Below are 22,098 nucleotides of genomic sequence, written 5' to 3' on the forward strand. Positions count from 1 at the left end.
CCACAAATCAATGTTATATGATCTAATCTTTTTCTTCTCAAGCTTGCAACTGATCCACACCGGAGCTGATTAAAACCAAAAATGCTCACCTGATTGTTTCACTGAAGCTTAGTGAAGAAATATCCGCAAAAGGAAACTCAACCACGCCGCTGCAGTCTGTGTTTATGAAAAGATTACACACGGCAGAATATACAGATTTTTATTGATTCACCCATATTATGTCTCGGACGTTATCTCTGCTGTTTCCTAAATAGATGTGCTGTCTGTGATGTGTAAATAGCCGAAGACGAGAACCAATCGCCTCAGAGCGGAGAAGAGGAGAGGACATTCCTGCCTGCTAATGGGGGATAAAACTGACAAACTCGGAGTGAAATATTCCACCATCATTAACATGTTAGGGGGCTCTAATCGCCGCACCTGAACCTTTGTGATCCACAAAGCACAGACACAGAGAAGAAGAAGGTTACAGAAAGTCGGAGCTCTCAGGTTGAAGTTTTCCACCCATTCCTGTGGATGGCCAAAGGTGTACCTCTCTCAGGTATTTCCTGGTGCTGCAATCCAAGCATTAACATATTAGCCCAACGACTCTGCTTTAAAGGTTTGGATCAGCTTTCATTTAGCCACCAGGTCTGGCAGACAAACAGCGCTCCTTTCACTTTCCGATGCCGCTGGAGCAACTTGAGATGTCATTTTATTATAGTCGTTTGCATTGTAGTCCAAAGTAATTTTTGCATTTGCTTTGCAGTTGCTGACTATCAGCTAAATATTTGAGGCAGATTTATTAGCATCAGGTTTTATGGATGAGAGGGGAGGAATACTTTCAGCTGACCTCGATTTTATTTTTTTTATAGAAAATAATCGTCTAGATCTACTCACTGAGCTCCTGCTGCATAAATCTGAGCCGATGTTGACCTGCTTTTAGATGTTTTCAGTGTGCTGTACCTGCAGTACTTTTCCACATCCTGGGTGAACAGGGGTCTCGGTTCATAATCGCAAGTAATGTTTTCCAAAATGAATCCATAACTGCAGCAGATGGTTGGCGCCTGTTACGGGTCCACTGTGAGGTGGCAGCCAGTGTGATATCTGAAATAATTAAACATTTAAGATGTTGCTGTCATCAGGAAAGTGTGACATGTTTCCACTTTTCTTATATGCAATCCACTGACACGATGTGTTACCGTACATCAAAAGTAAGAACGGATATTCCCATTTTTCTAATAGTCGCTTTTGCAAAAGATTGTATAATTAGTCAGTTTTAGTTTCATCATTTATTGTCCAGGACCATGCACAAAATATTGATCACATAGAAGAAAAGCTCCCCTTTATATGTACCAGATTAAGCGACTTAGTTGGGACAGGTACACACAATATTAAACAAACCATAAAATAAAAATGAACCTGAAAACAAATAGTTCAATAATGTATATTTGTTCTCTTTTTTTCTTTACTATAGAGGGTAGTTAAATGAATTTATTTTAAAGAGTTTTTTTTTATCTTAAATTTATCACTGGATAAAAAAGACAAACGCACACAAACCAGTTTTTAACATCCAGCTGTTAAAAAAACAGAAATTAATTATATTAATTAGTTATAACAGAGGGTTAAAAAACAGAAAGTATTGTATTAATTAAGATTTAACGTGAATCTCCATTTTATTTCTACTATATACACTCACTGGCCATTCCTCAGATTTTGATCCATGCTGACTTGATAGCATCACACAGTTTGTGCAGATTTGTCAGCTGCACATCCGTGATGTGAATCTCTCGTTCCACCACATCCCAAAGGTGCTCCGTTTGATTGAGATCTGGTTACTTGGGAGGCTGACTAAGTCCAGTGAAGAAACTAGTTTGAGCTTTGTGACATGACTCATTGTCCTGCTGGAAGCAGACATCAGACCATGTGGACACGGTCAGCAACAATGCTCAGGTAGTCTTTGGGCTTTAAACAATGCCCACTGGGTACTAAAACTCTGACTATAAAATATCTTCCACAGCATTACACTGGCAGCCTGAACAGGACAGGATGGATCCATGGAAAACTCTGACTCTACCACCTGAATGTCCCATCAGAAATTGAACAAAAAAAAAAAAATCAACATTTTTCCAATTACTGTTGTCCAATTTTGGTGAGCCCGTGTGAACTGTAGCCTCGGTTTCCTGTTCTTAGCTGACAGCACCTGGTGTGGTTTCCTGCTGCTGTAGCCCATCTGCTTTAAGGTTTGACATGCTGTGCATTCATGCTCTTCTGCACCTTGGCTGTAAAGAGTGGTTATTTGAGTCAGTATTGTTTTCCTATCAGCTCAAAACAGCCTAGCCATTCACCTCTGACCTCTGCCATCAGTGAGACTTTTTCAGCCAGAGAACTGCTGCTCACCAGATAGTTTCTCTTTTTTGAACCATTCTCTAAAAACCCTAAAGATGGTTGTGATGGAAAAAAATGCCTTTCTTTCTCATTTAACTTCACCAGGTCATCTTGACCATGTCTACCTGGCTAAATGCACTGAGTCGCTGCCACATGATTGGCTAATGAGATATTTGCAGCAATAAAAAGCTTAACACATGTACCCAATAAAGTGGCCATGACTGTATAGTTTTTGAAAAGGGTGATGTTAGAACTGGTGCTGATCTGTACTCATCTTTTACTGTAACAGTAAAAACAAAGCAGAAATCCCAAGTAGTAAATCTTGCATTAAAACTTAATTTAAAAATTATGACAGACGGTGTGTAAAATTAGCAGTGGACACAATTATTGTTTGCAATATTAATCGTATATGAGGCGTCCAAAGCTGTGGATAAAGGTGGAGGAGTAAGGTGTAGATTTACTCCAAAATGTAGAGTAAAGCATGAGGAAGTACAACAAAAAGGGATTTACCTACTTTAGTGATGCACAGAGAAGACTGACCCTGCAAAAGGTTAAAAAGCCAAAACAGTTTTCTGGTTTTGTGAATGAAGCTCGGTGTGCTGGAAAAAGGTTGCACAATGTGTTTTTGACTTTCTTTAAAGCAGTTTGGGATTTTTCACACTGGGTGGTACAGGACCTCTGGGCTCTGGCAGGACACGCTGCACCACCTTGACCTCAGCGCTGGCATCTGAATCTGACAGGTAGAACAGAAAACTCGATCCAGGACAACAACAACAACGTAAACTGCCTCACGTCTCCCTTCGTTCCCCCCTACGCGTGCCTGCTGGTGGGTAGCTGTTCAGTTTGTGGAGCAGAGAGCTGTGGAAAGATGGCGGTTTCACACAGCTGTCAAATGGAATAGAAGTAACTACTGGGTTTGAGCAGAGGGGATCCTCTCAGGCTGTGGCAGAGGTAAGGGGGCTCACTCACTCCCACTGCTGCCTCTCCGCACTGGGAGTGGTCTTTCCTCTACTGGGGATTAGGCCAGGCCGACTGGCACTGAATATAATGCTCTCCCATTCAGCCACTCCTCTCACAAGACATAAAAGTTAACAGGTGTTTAATGTCAGAAGTGTTTCATACAAGAGTCATAGAAATAGTCTGTGACAGACAGCAGGGAGGGGTGGTGGCTTACAGTCTTTATGGGGTTTTTTTTTAATGCTTTTGCAGTATTTAAATTGCCCCTGTGGCTGAGCAGAAATTTGGATCAGTTTTGGCATCTGAAGCTGCAACAAATACACACCGGAGTGCAGAAATGTTACTAATATTTTGTTTTCTTTCCTACATTTTGGGGTCCAAAGGATTGTTTGCAGTATGTCAGCACTGTGTGAAGTTTAAAAAAACACCACATGTTTTTACTAAACTAACTGACGCTTAGCTTTACTGTGACAAGTAGATAGATTGTAGGTCTTTTTTTCTGTAGTGCTGTGATGACTGGGGTTTGCTTCCAGAGTACATTAAGAAAGGAAAACAAGAAGGTCACTCAGGCACTCGGGAGCTTGTCCTACTCTGAGGTCTATGCCCTATCAGTATCTGGATCTACACTATAATTTAATAGGTTCTTAATTTGCCCATTCTCCATCTCTCTTTTTGGTTTCCTGAAATCCAGTCCTTGCATTTTTTTTTCTTCTTGCTGGCAGCTGAAAACATACTGCTCCTGTGCGCTGGCAGAAGAAAACAAAAACTCTGCTACAAGCTGAAAAACCTCAGAGAAGATGCTACATTGTTACACTGTGTATGTTAAAGCATTACAATTCCCCCAAATAACATAGAACAAGCACATTATATTTGTTTATAAGATGTTAGCAGGCAAAGCTGTGCCTCACCTGGACCATGTGCAGAGTAGGTGTGCGAGTACGGATGGGAGGAAATTAACTAGTTACTAACTTGTGTTTATTTTTCCTGATTCCAGCTGCTCAGGTTTTTGAACCGCTGGGTAAGCCGCTACACTATATTGTCAGAAGTATTCACTCGTCTTCCTGCGCACAAATATGAACTTGAGTGACATCCCATTCTGAAGAGTTTAATATGATGTCGGCCCACCCTTTGCAGCTATGACAGCTTCAGCTCGTCTGGGAAGGCTTTACAGAAGTTTTAGGAGTGTGTTTATGGGAATTGTTGACCATTCTTCCAGAAGCACATTTGTGAGGTCAGACACTGATGTTGGACGAGAAGGCCTCACAGTCGCTGCTTTAATTTATCCCAGAGGTGTTCTGTCGGGTTGAGGTAGTAGTGAGGAAATTTCAGGACTGGACTTGTTGCACAGGTATCAACCTATCACGGTACTGCGCTGGAATTCACGGCGCTTCTGTGAGCAATCCATTCTTTCACAAATGTTTGTAGAGGCAGTCGGCATGCCTAGGTGGCCATGGAAGTGATTGGAACACCTGAATTCAATGGTTTTGATGGGTGAGTGAATACTTTTGGCAATACAGTGTATGTCAAGCAACATGAAAAGCCACTATGCATTGTATGAAAGAATATTCAGCAGATTAATTAATAATGACGGGGGATGTGTTGTAGCCTACTTTATTTATCAGATTGTAGCTGATACCTGTTTCCAGTATGTAAATGCTTTACCGGACTTATCAGGGGCACTGTTTATTCAAACTGTTTCTACTAATCTCGGTCTTACAAATAAAGTGTCAGCAAAAAATAAATCATCAGTATGTGAATTCACACCTTTAATAAAACGTTAGCTTCTCCTCCCGTGCTTTGTCTTTGATGTCAACAATTTGGCAAGTCCTGAACGAGCATTTTATCTAATATTCACGGGAATTTCCTCCAGTGAAAACTGTTTTTCTGACTATTTTCCCCCTACCACAGTTACTGCAGTTCCATCCCTCACTGTGTGGGTTTGGTTTAATCCGATTAGAAATTACATTTCTGCTGATGCTACGAAGCAGAACTTTTAAACTATGATCCCGGACAAGCTGGAGGAGGTGGCTGGGGAGAGGGAGGTCTGGGCCTCTTTGCTTAGGCTGCTGCCCCCGCGACCCGACCCCGGACAAAGCGGATGACGATGGATGGATGGATGGATGGATCTTGTTGATATTCTACATTTGTTTGACCACCAAGAAAGCTCATAAAAAAGCCACACAATTAACTGAGCTTGATTCCAACATATTTTCTGCACATTCAGAACTTTGCATTGCACCTCTCATTCCTGTAATGTATTTGCATTCATATCACCCCAAAGCCCTTTAGACTGCAAGTCTCAATTTAGCAGTGTTATACACACACTTTACCTTTCTGCACGGACAATATGGAATTACCTGTTAACCTAACATGCATGCCTTTGGACTGGAAACCCATGCAGTGCCAGGGAGAACAGGCCACACACAACAGTTCAGACAGTTTCAGGTCATCTCTTTCAGAGCTGCACGTGATGAAACAAGTGGTTTCATTACTGGACTCTTGCACCCCTTTATAACATCCAGGTCACTGATTTCTTCTGACCAAAACCTGTAGCTCAAGACTTATTTAGCCTTTAACTAGTAGATATTATTTTTGTGTCTTTTTATTTGTTCGTTGTTGTCGTGAAAAATAATAAATAAATTGTACTTATTTGATTAGAAAGGCTCCAGGCCAGGCTTACACTAGGGAGCCTTTTTGCTGTGAAGCGACAGTGCTAACCACACCACCACCGTGCTTGTGCTGTCATCCAAAAACTATCATGACGAGCTGCATAATGAGTGGATAAAAAAAGAATTACCAACAATGGTTTGATTTAATGATTCAATAATTTCTAAAGCAACAAGGCTAATGCTTTCACGTGCACACAGTCACCATATAATTGAGAAAACTATTGTAATCGGTTTAAATTCAATCTCAAATAGAGCAAATTTCTTTTTGCTTTCACACGTTGGTGCTATTTGCTTCCCACACTAAAGGTCTGTGTGTGATTAACTATTTCCTCTGTGGATCTGAAGTTAAAGAAAAATAGATTCAGTTTTTGTCATGCGAAAATCAGTCAGTGCCTCCAACCTTGCTCTCTCAGGATCAGCTCGGCTTTTTGTACAATAACCCTCTAAGTACATATAGGTTGGCTCTGGCTGTTTATACCTGTGATCCCCTTATAACCTTTTTATTTCAGAAGCTACCATGTGACATTTTCAAGGCAGAAAACACATTTAAGCATCAATATCAGAGAACATTTTATGATTCCAGCAGCAAAACTGCATCAATTTAGTTTCTTAAATTAGTGGAAATAACTAATGCTACCTTGGATTATACTTGGGCTAAAAGGTAAGTAAAACTAGACCTTTTATATAGTGTAACCCCAAATTATGAGAAAACAGAAAAAAAAATCCAGTGTACCAGGGTTCCTGCTGCTCTAAATTATAGACATTAACCTGTCGCAGTTTTCTGCTGTGAGATATGCCATGATTTTGGCTTTTACATGGTAACAAGTAAAGTGGGTCTAATGTTTTTTCTCTTCTTTAGCCAGGAACATTTCACAAGCCTTCATAAGTCCATCTCCTGGGCTTTAAATAAATTGTGAAAAAGATTGAAGTGCTAAATTTCTTACATTCAAGTTCTTGTATAAAAGAAAAGCTGATTCTAGAGGGGGGGCGTCAGTGCACATTTTTTTTGTTTCTATGGCATGCTTTCTACAATATCTTGTCCACAAAGTTTTGAGTTCCTCCATTTCGCTGTTATTCATCCTCGTGGCTGATTGTCTTTATGTTGTGAACTGCTTTTCAGACATTTGAACAGTTTAATATAATATCATATATCATATATGCGTTAATAACTATCACGCGTTTGTTCTCTAAGTTGTAAACAGCACCCAGAGACGAGGTAAATGCAAAGTATAAGTGAACCGGTAGGTGCAGCTGCAGTCTGAAAAAGAAAAAGTCCCATAATATCTCAAGAATTTCTAAATGGTCCTTGACGTTTTCATAACTACATCAACTTGTATGTTCAAAAGTGGTATTTTGCATGTGACAGGAAACCACTGAAAGGGGTCCACAGCTTTGAAGGACATCTTTATTTAGGCGTGAGCAGAGGAGAAAAGAGACGGTCACTGAGCCCTGAGGAGGCAGCGAAAAGGCCCTTCAAACCTGAGAAGCCTTTCATGATGTGCTTGAGCTGCATGCATTATCTGTTGCATGCCAGGGGTGGATGGGAGCTCGTTTGTCAGCACAGCAGAGCCGAAAATAAACTATAAATCACGTCTGCACTATCTACACACATTAATTGGAGTGTAACAGCGGGCTATCCCCCCACTTCTGCCCTAGTGTCTGCAGTATTGTAGCCTAGAAGTTTTGAACAGCTTCCAAGAGGTGGAGGAACTTTTTTTTTCTTGTCTCTTGGTTCCATTTACTGTATTAAGTGTTCTGTCCCCAGGGCTCTTCCATTTAGTGCTCCATCGCATGCAAGGATAATTTTTCTTTGGGAAAGTGGGTTCAGTTGTAACTTAGGGGACTAAAAGCATACTTAAAGCTGGCAGTAACCCCCCTCTCTCTGTCCCTTTCCTACCACTTTCCAATGTTGAGGTTGATTAAGGATGCTATCACGGTGGACCTGATATTTGGTGGGAAATCTAGAAGGTGTTTGGGAGCATTTACTGCAAATGACTCTTGGCAGTGCCCTCTCATGTATTGCTCCATCTGAACACAATTTGGCAGCTCTAAGGAGGGGGCGTGGGGGCATGGCGTGCTGCGAGCCTCCTCCTTCATACCAGGGCACGAGGAAAAAAAGAAAAAAATCAAGACCTGTCATAAACACATCCTGCGGAGGAGGGGAAACAGAGATGTTACCACAGCAACTGGTATGTTACTGCATGGTGCAGGATTTCTGTTTAAAACATGAGATTAAATTCAAAGAACGGGCAGGATGGTGGTGGTGAATTAACTGCCTAATATGCTGTGAAAGTTTATTTCTGTACTGGAAAGAAAGCAGGAATTTCACTGGAGGGGAGCTGCATTAATTAACTGTGTCAATGTAGAAAAAAACAGACTGAATATACCTTTTCCAGGCATGGTCATCTCATGTTTTTAACGTTAGCATTTTCTAAGGTAGGCAGTTTCTTATTTTCACCAGCAGAGGGGGCCATCCTGTGCCAAAAGCAGCCCTTTAAGGTTAATGTTGACCGTGAACAGATAAAGCGTGGGGTGTTGGCAAAGAGTGAAACGTCTTTTAAATGCAAAATTGAATTATTTTTTTTTTAAATTGGTTTGATCTTTTTTCACATGTTATCCAAAAACATAATTTTAAAAAATCTATTAATTATTTAAGTATTAAAGCAAAACACCAAGAAAATTGACAAGTTTCAGCTTCTCAAATGCGATGATTGGTTGTCTTTCTGATTTAAACTAAATAGTTTTGAGTTTTGAATTGCTGGCTGGACGAAAAGAAGCAGCATACTGTTCTTATCTTTGTCTCAGAGTACATGTACCTCGTTTTTTGGCTTATTCCCCCTGTTTTTAAGTGCAAATGGCCAAAATTTGTTGTTTTTTTCACTTATGAAATTCACAATCCTCCTATTTGCTTTGGTAAATAAAATACATTTTGCCTAACGTTGTTCACAGTTTTACACATAATACCCCAGTTCATGCTAAAAAAAAAGTACAGTAAAAATCATTTTCTGTATCTATAGATGGGAGTTTTTCAGTTCTTTTTCAGTTTTAAGGTGCAAATACAAACAATGTTAGGTGACATTTTTTATTTTACTCTAAAATTTCAGGGTTAAACATAAGAATTTAATCCAATCTGACATGTTTCCCTCAGTTTCTGTCATTTGTATTGGAAGCATAGTGGTGGAGCAGTTAGCATTGTCACCTGACAGTAAGAAGGTTCTGGGTTTGAACTTCCCTGGGGTCTTTGTTCTCCTTGAGCGTTTTGGTTTCTCTGGTTTCCTGCCACAACCCGAATGCGTGCTTGTCAGGTTAATCTGTGATTATGAGTTTGCCTTAGGTGCAGGTGTTGAAACATGCATGAACAAAAAAAGATTAAAGTGGTTAGCCTGAGTAGAAAAGTGCTCATACAAATGCCAGTCCATATTCAAGTGCATGAATAATTAATAATGAAAAGTACATAAATTAATTGAATGTGTACCTCTAAAATCAAGTTTATACCTTATTTTATTATAGAAACCACAGAAAAGACTGGTCTCCACAAGCTGTGAAGAGTACAAAGGTATTACCTTAGACGGGTACCACCATATTGTCATTTAGGGAAAAATCTATTATCTATCAAGTCTATTAAAATATTATATTTATATTAGAAACTATTAAAATGCTATAACTGTGTCATATGGTTATATCTCCAGCAAAATAATTAGGTAAGTAATTCATTTTCCAAGTATTGTATTTAAATACAGTTATTGGGGACAACTACGTTATCTGGGTATTTTATGATACATATTATTTTATTAACAAAACAAGAGATTAGAAAAACAAAACGAAACTAAAAACGACTTAATCATAAAATAAGAGGGTTACATAAGAACGTTACAGAATAAACTACGGAGAAAGATTTGTACTGAAATATTGTTGTAATCGATTAGAAAATATGACGCTAATGGGATTATTCTGTATATCATTCATTAAAAAAGTGCTCTAATCGGCATTTACAGGTAATAACGTAACATTTCATCATCACGGCCTGAAATGGCTGTTTTTAGGAGTCCATCACACTTGAAAGAAAAAGGTATAAAGAAAAGAGAAACGATAATAAGAAAATAATTTTCTGATCGTTCCTTTCGATGATTTATGGCACATTTTCAAGACTAAATGTAGCAAAGGGTGTTGAATGCTGGGGAAAGGGCCTAATTTACCTAAAATTGTTATGAGGTATTGATTCCAGTTGTTCAAATGATCGTCCCTTTTTTGTGAGTCAAATCAGCTGTTTACATTTCCTGCCACTTACAGCTACGTGCCGCTTATTGCTGTTCCCCGCGGCGGTTACCAAAAACACAGAGTAACCCGCGGAGCTCTGCTCGACATCACAGTGATAGGCTGCACACTGGCTGACTCTGCTGGAGAATTGGCAGACTTTTCTATTTATTTTCCATTTTTCCCAGGATGAAGCGCAGTGTACGGGTCAACGAGGCTTGTTTAGGACTAAAGAAAACCGTGTGGTATGAGAAAGAGGGAGAGAGAGAAAGTTTCTACAATACAAGAGATTTTTGAAGTGTGTGATATACCACTCTGTGTGTTGTTGGCCTTGGGTGGAATGAGCAGTTTCTAAAAGAACAAGGGCAGAGTGTGTGAAAATATCCAGATGTGTCGGCGGTTTTGTGCTTTTCCTTTTTTCCAGTTGTGTTTTCATTGCTTGCGGTGATGCAGACTTTCATCCGCAAGGTCACATCCAGGCCTGAGACAATGCCACTTAATTTCATTTAATTCATTTTCACGGGGCAGGGACATGCGGTTGCACCGAGTGATTTTTAAAAGAAACTTCAGACGTGCGGCTTCCCATGTCGTTGAATTTTTTGGGGAGAGTAACTTCTTGTGGAGATGTGTTCACTGAAAAAAAGCAAAGCGTGTTTTTAACTTTTCCAATGGCTGGGATGACCCCAAAGACACCAGATGTCAAAATGTTAAGAGGTATTTTCACTGACCACTAGATGGTATAATATATGCACGCAACAGGGTTTGGACCAGATGACAGCAGCACTGATTAACTCCACTCAGCTGGGGCGAATTTTCACACTTTTTCTACCTGTTATTCACAGGATGCTGGGTTCGTTTAGCAGAGTTGTGGGTGTATTGCACAGCCGCACCAGCTGCTTTCAGGATGCACAAAAAAGGCGCTCGCAAGAAAGGGCATATTTAGATTTATCATCCAGCTCAGCATTTAAAGCTAATATTTATTCAGGTCCTCTGATTTTTCAGAACAGAAAATATGTCCAAAAAGCATCTGGATCGAGAACACTGACTGAAACTTGAGCTTTTCTTGATCTTGATTTCACAGTTCAAGATTATTTCAACGAAACTTTTCATCTGGTATTTTTTCAAATAATCGATTCTGCGTTTAACTGTAGATTAAAGCCGGCAGCGAAAGTCAAGCGCAGAAAATGAAATGAGGCTCAAAAGCGCAAAGGAAACAAAATATAAATATGTAGTAAAATTAGGAAAAAAGTTTAACAGGTATTCGTGCTATAATAATAATAATAATAATAATAATAATAATAATAATAATAATAATAATAATAATAATAATAATAATACGTTTTGTCCCTGTTTATCTTAATTGACACGATTTCTTACCAGCATTGATAAGAATAAACTGAATTAAACGCGTCAAACAGTTCCATAGACAAATATGTCTTAAAAGCAAAGGTTTTAATACCTTTTCATTAGGATCGTGTGAGGTGTCTAGGTCATCTAAAAAGTTCTTTTTAATCCTAATAACTATGTTATGTCCATGTTATCCTCTGACCTGTGCGTTAAGACGACGACGAGGTCATTATGTTTACTATTTAATCCAAGTTAGTGGTAAATAAAAACAGCAGGAAAGCGCTGAGATCCGGTTTTTTAGGCGAGCGACGTGTAAAACGCCACAAAGGTCAAGATCCGGACCTGCAGCTCAGATGGTTGTCCACTTAAACTTTGGGACAGGGTGGACTATCACACTTTATACCCAGCACCATAGTAGTGCCTAAAAGTGGTCATACATTCAGTATATCTGATATTTAGAGCGTTTCAACAAAACTTGGCTTAAAAAAAAGGCAAACGTTCATTTTACGCAAAAAATAATTATCCGCAAAAAAGGCGATTTTTAAAAGAGTCACGTGTTATTTTAAATGGAAGTAAAATCAGTTTTGATTCTTATTCATCAGGGAAAAAGGAATTCATTGTTTAAAGGGCGTTGAACTGAAATCTGTAAAAACAGCCTCTACTGAATCTAATAAGACTTCAGAAATGTGGTGCCTTTTATTTTTTACTCGTAGTCTATTTATATAGTTGAAGAAGTTTGCGGATATGCTGAGGTTTTAACGATTCAACATCCTGGGTGTAAAGAAGGCGATACATTGTGTTAACTTAATTAAAGGTAGACGGCGCGAATAGCCTGTCACTCGCTGGTCAACCCTGAAGGCAACAACCATCACATAACGCGCGGGACGCACAGGATTCCCAGACAGATCTGAGGGTTGATGAAGGGTTAAGGTTTTTTTAATGATTAAATTTCCTACAAATTCAGTCCTGATGGTGCATTTAAGTGATTTGAGGAAAACCGGAGACAATGCTTTCTACTATACAGTTCTGAATGATGTTGCTGGTGAATTCTACTATCTTGTGATCTCGGACATTTGCGCATGCCATCCTCGTTTTTCTTACTGCAGGATTAAAAAAAAAACTTTAGCAAAGCAAGGAAATCTGGTCTTTTGCTAAATTAACCATACGTTTTTTTTACATAATAAAACATTACCAAAAAGCAATCCCATACACAGGAGTCATACATGCACAAAGACTGTCCTTTTGTTTTGGATGAAGTTTCGGTTAAAATAAATGCGTTGGTTGACATTTGCTTCTCAAGCTCTGACCAAAGAAAGTTTTTTCTTCCCCCAGCTGGTTAAAAGCAGCATGACGTCGTTTACAGTGGCCAATCATAAAACGACTTTCCTCTTCTCTAGGCCAATCGGACGCGAAAAGGCTGCCTGTCAGTCACAGGTGAGGGCGTATGGTGAAAAAATTGGGTGAAAAGAGCTGGAGATTGTAGTGAGCCCGGGTTGATGGTAGAGCTATGCAGCGGAGCAGCATCGCTTCTGCGGATGTAGCAGAAACTTTTTACGGCTTCTCCCGAGGGATGCGACTAGAAACCAACACTGGAGGGGCAAAGTTAAGAGCCAGCAGCGATCGACGGAGGGAGTAAAATAAAATGTGGATGAACTGACATTTACTCCACTATCTGGGCCGGGTAATTACTGAACCTGAAGTCAGAGCAATCTTCGCTTCTTTGAAAAATGGCCGTTCGTGGCAACTCACTGATGCCTTTCTCAATCCAAGCCATCCTGAACAAAAAAGACGACAGTCGACACTTGCCAGATTTGGACATGTGCTTCTCAAAGACTGCCTGCTGGAAAATATTCGGAGAGATGGACGGCGGATCCAGGAGAAACGAGAGTGAAGCTTGTGAGCCGACCGACCAGAAGAGCTACGACTCGGATTCGGGACTCAGTGAGGACAACGACAGCAAGACTCCAGCCCCATGTAAATCGGAGAAAGACGGAGACCCTGCGTCGGATGTGCCGGAGGAAAGCCTGCAAGAGGAGACGGACCACGAGTCTGCAGCTGCGGAAAACTCCAAGAGTGACACGGAGCCCGGTAATGGCACGGGTAAGTAGGCCAGAAAGATCAGAATAACTATAACTCAGGGGGGAAAGCGTGACTGGTTTAAGTACAACAATAAGACTCCGCAAAACTCTTCGCTTTAATACAGAGTTCAGTCTGAAAGAGCCAAGTGCTCTTTTAATTTAGATGTTTACACTGCTGTTACAGCTGTATGGAATCACAAGAAGAGCTGCCAGGTGTTATTGCAGGGCATAGGCCCTATTTTCAAAACTTCTTCACATCCTGATAGCTTTTATGCACCAAGTCCTCTCGTTACGCATGAGTATATATGCATTCCTGGCTTAATTTTAGACTCGATAACGTTGATGATTTGGCACGTTTATGTTTTGACTGACGGTATAATCGACCAGCAACACACGGCTGGTTTAATGTCAGGAGTAATGATCTTAAATGAAATAATTTTAAATGAGGCCTAAATGAAAATCGAACTTTTTTGTTTAATCTAAAATAAAAAAAGAAAGGTAAACGCAGTTTGTTTTTAATAAAAAGTGAAAATAAACATACCTTCGTATAAGTTTGCACATTTCTCTAAGTTTAATTTTTCGCCTTTTCGTTTCACTGATTCAAAACTCAAAGCAACCATGAAATAATCGACAAGTATGAACGTAATTCCCCGAAATGTGAGACAAATAAGAGATTCAAATGCATCGTCCATCTGTGTGCCCTCCTCTTCCAGATTCCAGCAACCTGGACGAGAAGAGTCTGGATCAACCTAAACAGCGGAAAAAGCGCTCCAGAGCTGCCTTCTCTCACGCACAGGTCTTCGAGCTGGAGCGCCGTTTCAACCACCAGCGGTACCTTTCCGGGCCGGAGCGGGCGGACCTGGCGGCCTCCCTGAAGCTCACAGAGACTCAGGTGAAGATCTGGTTCCAGAACCGCCGGTACAAGACGAAACGCCGCCAGATGGCCGCCGATCTGATGGCTTCGACCCCAGCAGCCAAGAAGGTGGCAGTGAAAGTTTTGGTGCGGGACGACCAGAGACAGTACAGCCCGGGAGAGATCTTACGGCCCCCGCTGCTCTCCCTACAACCGTCCTACTATTACCCCTACGCCTACTGCCTCCCTGCATGGACGCTCTCTGCGTGTGCGGGGAACCAGTGAAAACTCGGTGACTGTATTTATTCATTTTTATTATTTTTGCTCCCAGGAAGCCCAAATAGCTTTACTTCTGACAAGAGGAAGAGGTCCGAGGGGACTGCTCAACGTCTCTGATTGAATTTCCTCACCATGTTGTCCAGGCAAGACAGCAAAAACTTTTCATGGCTTTTCACATCCTGAAATACTTTAAAGCGACTCCTTCATGTATGTAGTAAGGTTTCCCCCCTCCAGGGACCCGTTAAAGAAACAGTTTCTCATGGTTTAGACCCTAAAATCATAAGCGGAGAGACAGGACCTCCTAAAAATGTCACTATGTTATCCTCTGAGGAGTGACACAGCAATAATATTAAAGTATTTGTGTCTTTGCTTGGACTCCCTCAAGGACTTCCGAAGCCCCCGGAACCTGTTTTGGAAACCGGAGGCCTGAGCAGACTGAAAATGTCACCTTAATGTCGATTTATATTTTACATGCGCCTTCCTACCTCTGCAGTGATTGGAAATAGGCATATTCCATTAACTTCTCAAACAGCTGTCTCTGTTTCAGGTTGTGTATTTTTTTCTCTTGCTGTGTTTGTAAAGGTAAGATAATTCAGCACTTTTGAGCATATACGTTACTTTATTTCAATGCATTATAGTGTGGTTCGCTGTTAGACTGAAAAGAGGCGGTTTGTTGAGTTACTGGCCTATAGCAGGAAGCAGGCTAAAACAAGCCGACCTCCTATTAAAATGTACGTGTTTTATTTGTGTTAAGTGACTGTTTAGATCGAAAAACATTAAAACATATCAGGCATTACTTTCATTTGGGATGCAATTTTATTTTTTAAGGGTTACGTTTAGTATTGGAACATTAAATATAAATATCCACAAAGCAATCAAACTTTTTACCAATAATTTAAACAATTTAACCCCTTTTTGTCCGACAAATACAAATAGGCTTTCTTTCTCTCTTTTTAACTTAATGGCCAAAAAGAAAATAAATGCACAACCCCCCCCCCCCACTGAATTATTGTTGATATTAATTATAAGCTTTTCTAGAAATTTCAGAATAGTTACAGGTCCAGGTACAATGCTGTACCGCGCCCCTCCTTTTTGTGTTTTATTTTGTTTTGGTTTTTTATCATCAAAAGTCCTCTCGAAGCTTAACAATAATCATAAATTGTCGTTAAATCGGATTAACGTGGATCTTAACTTATACCAATAATTACATTAATTAATTGAAAAGTTGACTTTTCTGTGCTTTGAGATCTGAACGATTGAAACTCGGATAATATCCTACTAAATCAACAGTGGACACACACACGCACACAAACACACACACACACACACAGACGCAGTAAACCAAAAATTAAATATAGTTGTTTAAAAAAAGAATCTAGTCTATTTAATTTCAATTAAATTATTATTTATACACCTACCACTGTAAACATTATTGTGCTTAAATTTTGTGTCTCGTTTCACTTTCCTTCTGTTTACTATGGTGTTACTGTCAGACACTGAGACCCCGTCAGCTGGGCCACTATGGCTTTCTTCCTAAACACACCTGTCAGACAGTGATGAATGGCTGTGTAATTCCCGGACAGGGCAAACTGACAGCTACCTTTAGGGCCGTATGTCAGCACGAGGAGAGGAGTATTCTGGGGTTAAGGAGGCCGATGTCACTGCTGTCAGAGAATAAAAAGGGGGTTCTCATTTGCTACTTTTAGCAGATGGAAGACAATATCTTAAAAGAAAAAAATGAAACAAAACACGAAGCTTCGCTAACTTCCGGCTGAATGGTGCAACTGAAATATGAGGGGGTCGTACAAGCTGTTATTTTGTATCCAATAAAGGCCTAAGTGTTAAGTCAGGGTCAACAGGGAGCTGTCGTACATTAAACATCCATCTCTTACCTTTCAAAATACTTCCATTACTTACGGACCCTAACGCAGCCATCAGGGGGTGTATCATGAGGTGTTGGTTGTTGGACAGGAAGATCAGCGTGAATGATTAAAGATACACTGAACATCCAAGTTATCGCGTGGGACACATGGACGCGAAAAGGAATCAAGACCGTCAACCCTGCAGACTCCGTTTATTGGGACACAAGTTACAATTGTGTCCCAATAAACAAGTTACAAGTTACAATTGCAATAAGTTTCAAATGGGTATATGTAGTGTCTCAGTTGATCAATGCACCATTCTTTTTCACCCTATATAGTAAGACATGCCCACTCACGAAAGGCGCCTGTATGTCCTCAAATCTAATCTACTTGATGCAGGTATACTTGTCACCTAGGCCATCGCCAGGAGCAGTGATGATGCTCATTGGCTCCTTTGGAGCTTGAAGGACAGAGAGGGATATTGGGGAGTGGACCGTCCCACATTGCTTCCTTTCCTACCTGCATGTGGAGATATCTGATATAGAGGGACATATCGCGGCTCTATTTCCTTTTAACCTCAGCGACTTGAAATGCAAACACCCCCATCGGTGTACATTACACCCATTCCAACTACTCCCCGTTATTTCCCCATAGCTGATGCTTCGTACGTTGCAATATTATTGTTTTGTTTTTGTAGTATTGCAGTTCAGATTTGACTTTTACAGCAAATATTCTCTACAGTTTCCCCTAAACAAACAAATGTATTAATATGTTAAAATCAGAATTTAAATTTTATTTAGATTTTACGCACAAGCAGCAGCTTCTCTTCTTTAAAAGGTTATCGTGAAAAAGTAATATCTTTGACTACAACAAAGGAGATGTAGTTTCGAATGCTTAATCGAATATTCTTCTGGAAAAGCAGGACTTCGGATTATGACCAAGATAAGTCCAAACCAGTCACTTTATTTAATCTATTTTTGGTCGTTCTGTGAAAAATAATTTCCTTTTTTTTTTCCAAACCTGGCTTTAATTGATCTGGAAGTCATGGAAAATTCCATCGTCTTTCTAGATTTTTGTACAGAGCAAAAAGAAATTAGATTTTCACAGGAACGCCGCACCTATTATTATATACTGAGTTACAGTACCGATGACAGAAAACTGACATGTTTCCATCTTATAAAGGATCAGTAAAAGATCATCAAAGGGTGGATTTAAGTTTGTGATTATGAACACTTATCCCATATTACCCAATCTAACTTTAGTCTGCTTTTGAGTTTTTTTTCCGCGTGAAGTACAGAAGGAAGAAAAAGTAAACGGGATAATAAAATCCCCCTGTGTATTCTCAAAGTCACTTAGCGAATCGTTGAATGTTTAAATCTCACCATAACACGCGATTTCAACAATCACCTTTGTCAAATCTTATTTCCCCCGTGAAACAAGTCAAACTGTGAACAATCAGTCACGGCTTCATTTACTTCAAGATATTTTTACCATCGTATACGAGAACATTATATAACGGTTATTAGCAGGGATATTTAATCTGCCTATGTGTGTGTGTCTGTGTGATTTAAAATAATAATATACTCTCATATTGGATTTGGATTTAAAAAATAAATTAATTAGAGGAACCCCCCCCCCTTTTTATTACAACTATTTTTTTTGTTTTTTATTCTTTTTCATACAAAGAAAAACTGGAAAAATGTCTCAAACCACACAATTCCAGGCACTCAACGTAGCGCTTTGAACAACCACCTTTCCCGAGTGCCCGAACTTGGATATTTTAAGCTGTTTTTCCGGTCACAATTCTTTCCATTTGTCTTTTTTCACCGATGGTTCGAGGGACACCAAGTAGCGTTCTCATTATTATTATTATTATTATTATTATTATTATTATTATTATTATTATTATTATTTGCATGTTGAATAGTGCTTTAACAGTTATTATTTTTGCATGAACTTTAATCCCCATGTTTTAAGGACTAACGCTGCAACATTATATTCAACATGCCAGTTTTGTGACACCAGATTTTTCACGACATTGATGATTTTACCACATAATGATCACAAGCCAGCAATCACCGGAAATTTCCAAAGACATACTGATCTTTGTATTTCCGTGTTTTTAAGCATTTGAAGAGTCGAGCTTTAATCCTGACATACAAAAGATCCGAGACCTTCTTGGAGCACATTCACTCTGCAACTTTAAATTCTTTGCAGATCAAACACACAGCAGACTGAACTTGCAATGCAAAATAAACAGTGAAATTCAAAGTAGCTCTCTGGATGTTTTTTTTTCAAACTGCTGTTTCTTCGCCGTCCTCAAATTGTGCTTCTCTTCTTACAAAACCCTTTTTAAAAAAACAAAACAAAACAACAAAACAATTAGACAATATTTTTCTCTGTAGCTTTCTGTCTCACCAAGGAATCTGTCAATCACACCCTTATAAGGACTTTGGGATATACCGAGCTGCCATTCACTGCCACTTGCTTCAAAGTGGCTCAGGTGCAGATTCCTCGTTATCCCCTATTCCCAGTGCCATCCTTCCCCTGCACTGAAAAGGCAATGTGACATTTTCAAGAAAACATACAAAAACAGTTGATAGAAGATGTAAGTTGTGACAAAGACCAATCACATGAAATGTTTTCTTTTTCTTCCATACAGTAAATGGAACTTGCTCGTTTATATTAAGTTACACTGTGCGCATCTAGCTCCAGCAGTCGTGGGGGAAAAAACAAAAAACTATGCAGTGAGATATCTGGGACATAGCTGTAATTCCATAGTTTGTAGATTATAGGTTTCAATGGTAAAGTTGTAGGCTATAAAATATTTTGTGTGTCTCCCCATGGTTGACAGATTCAGCTTTAATATCCAGACAATAGTTTAAGACATTCTTGTAATTTCTGTTTATTTTGTTGAGTAAGTAATGGTGCATATTTGTAAACTGAATAAAAAAAAAGTTAGGAATGAAACCTAAAGCGTTCATGTAAAACATGAATGAATCATATTTCTTTTAATGCCTAACAGAATTACTATTTTCTTGTTTTTTTTTTTCAGTGTCAACAATTGGAGTAAAGATATAATTTATATTTAACTGGTAAAAAATTCAAATAGTGTAATGTTAAAAAAAGACATATTTGTCTATCTATGAAGAGCAGACTGCTGAAATGTAGTTATTAATACAGATATTTAACACGTGGTGCACAAAAGTGTTTATCATCAAAAACAAAATAATACATATTGAAAAGAAAAGCGAGTAAGGTGGTTCTATAACTTTAAATAGTTCTTTCGAGCCTTTGTACCGTTACAGCTGTTATAATTAGTCATCACAATCTGCACTCCAAGAATCCCCTTTACCGTCTGAATGTGAGATGTGATCAGGCATTAAATGGCAACTTCACGAAAAGTCTGTTCTAAATCTTTTGTGGTAGAGATGATATAGATATTGGTTTATAGCCAACACTTTATTTACCCCATTAAAACTAATATTATTGTGCTCAATAGACCAATCTCTGCTATTTTGTTTGTTTGAAGTGCAGGTCTTTATCAGTACTCAGTCAATGGGGATTTCCAGACAATGCATAAAGTACACACAGATATGAATGAAGAGACGCTTCAGCTTAGTGGTGGAAGTACTGAGACTGACTGAAAGAAGCAATCCAGAACAAAGCTTTTCAGAAGAACTCATTATAAATACAAGGTCTTCATTCAAAACTTGACTTAAGCCATAATAAGCTGTAAAAGTCAGCATACTCAAAGAATGGCTGCTTTCATGTTACTGTACTGCTAATGTATGATCATTTCAATGAGTGGTTGAGCTGGAGCTTTTTAGGCACCTAGGCCCTTTGACGGTGTGTCGTATTGCATTGTAACATATTTCAAAAGATAATTATATGTTTATGCACAACATTATTATTAATGATCGAGTTAAAGCAGTGGAACAAATAACCCAATATTTGGAAAGGCAATGTGACATACAAAGAAGCTGACAATGGAAGTACTGAAAGTACATGAAAACAGTACCTTAGCAGAGTATATGGAGCTCTAAATGTCTGGACTCTAATCTTTCATCCGTATAATACAGACATCTCAGACACAAAACACAGGAGCTCCACACACCTGGTTTTCAAACCTTCTGTTTGTGAGAGGCAATAAATCAGAAGAATTTAACTATAAAGGACAGGGGAGAGCTGAAATGCGTTGTTTATTTTGAACTGTGGTTCAAGCAAAGCTATTCTCACAGAAAAAAAAGAAAAAAATTAGTTGGAAATTCATATTGTAGGTCCCATTTAAATACTGCAGTACCACTTTCTATTTTTAAAAGGAAATAATGTACTTTGTACTCTGCTACATTATTTCAAAAGCATGAATTTCTTCTTCTTATTTACCATTTGACTGAAGTAAAATGACAATAATATGTATATTCTAACATTTGGCAGCTATCTTGAAACACACAGACAACACCTTGAGGCAACTATTGTTGTGAATTGGCACTACATAAATAACATTGAATTGAATCACCAGTAAAATCTGATAAAAATGAATACAGCAACAAAATATAGTTTTAAAAAACATGTTTCCTTTGGAAAATATACTTCTACTACCATATTCACTCTTGCATAATTCTCTCCTTATAATAAACATATTTTAGTTTAGGTGTCTTGGGAAGATAATACATTTGCACTTTTACTTAACCTCCTAAGACCCAAACTCTTCCATGACATGCATTTTTCATTTCTCTTTGATATTTGGGCTGATTGGGACCTGAAGAATGTAAAAACAAAGAATTACCAGATTAATTTTTTTTACCTAATTTTTGTTTATAAGAAAAATGAGAGCCACATATGAGCATATACATTTAAAATTTCAATAGAACAGTTGCAATATAAGGTCCTCATAAGTGGATATCAGGCCCTTGCAGAGCAAAATTGAGTATTTTGGTCTACATAACCCAAAATGTGATGTCCACATATGTGGACGCAGGTCCTAGGAGGTTAAGTTGGGTTGCTTCTTTTAGTCACTGATATAATTTTTGCATTCTCAAATCCCCCTCACCTCCTGACTAGTCTTTGTCTCCCCTTGTGCCACTTTGTTTAATCTTTACATACTACTCATAGAAAGTATTTTTTTAAGGCTTTACAGCACTCATTTTTGGAGAAAAACACCAGGTTTCACACAATATCATATACTGTTTTACCTAAAATACATTTATAATTTACTATATTTTAATCATCCATCCATCCGTCTTCTTTTTACTGCTCATTTGGGTTCAGATTGTGAGGGCAACAGTCTACGCTGAGAAGCCCAAACCTGGCCAGCTTTTCTAGCTTATCCATTATAAAAACCAAGTTGTTCCCAGACAAGCCAAGACATAATTCCTCCAGTGAGTCCTGGGTCTCCTCCTGGTAGGACGTGCCTGAAATGCCTTACCTAGGAA

At 39.0% G+C, this 22,098-nt stretch overlaps 1 protein-coding gene across 1 annotated transcript; it reads left to right on the forward strand.

The window, feature by feature from the left end:
* Positions 1-13,091: 13,091 nt before the first annotated feature.
* nkx3-2 (NK3 homeobox 2) lies at positions 13,092-15,449 on the forward strand. The gene is made up of 2 exons (XM_005722830.1): positions 13,092-13,691; positions 14,383-15,449. Exons 1-2 carry the CDS (start codon positions 13,319-13,321, stop codon positions 14,805-14,807), a joined length of 798 nt encoding a protein of 265 aa, XP_005722887.1. The 5' UTR covers positions 13,092-13,318; the 3' UTR covers positions 14,808-15,449.
* Positions 15,450-22,098: the final 6,649 nt, after the last annotated feature.

This window comes from Pundamilia nyererei, unplaced genomic scaffold, assembly GCF_000239375.1.
Source record: "Pundamilia nyererei isolate P.nyererei 1_Seehausen unplaced genomic scaffold, PunNye1.0 scaffold00008, whole genome shotgun sequence".
Taxonomy (NCBI): domain Eukaryota; kingdom Metazoa; phylum Chordata; class Actinopteri; order Cichliformes; family Cichlidae; genus Pundamilia; species Pundamilia nyererei.

Excerpts from the sequence above, each read along its gene's own strand:
- nkx3-2 (XM_005722830.1), top strand. The coding sequence starts at position 13,319 with ATGGCCGTTCGTGGCAACTCACTGATGCCTTTCTCAATCCAAGCCATC. Across the intron at positions 13,692-14,382 it reads GGAGCCCGGTAATGGCACGG|ATTCCAGCAACCTGGACGAG; the intron begins GTAAGTAGGCCA and ends CTCCTCTTCCAG.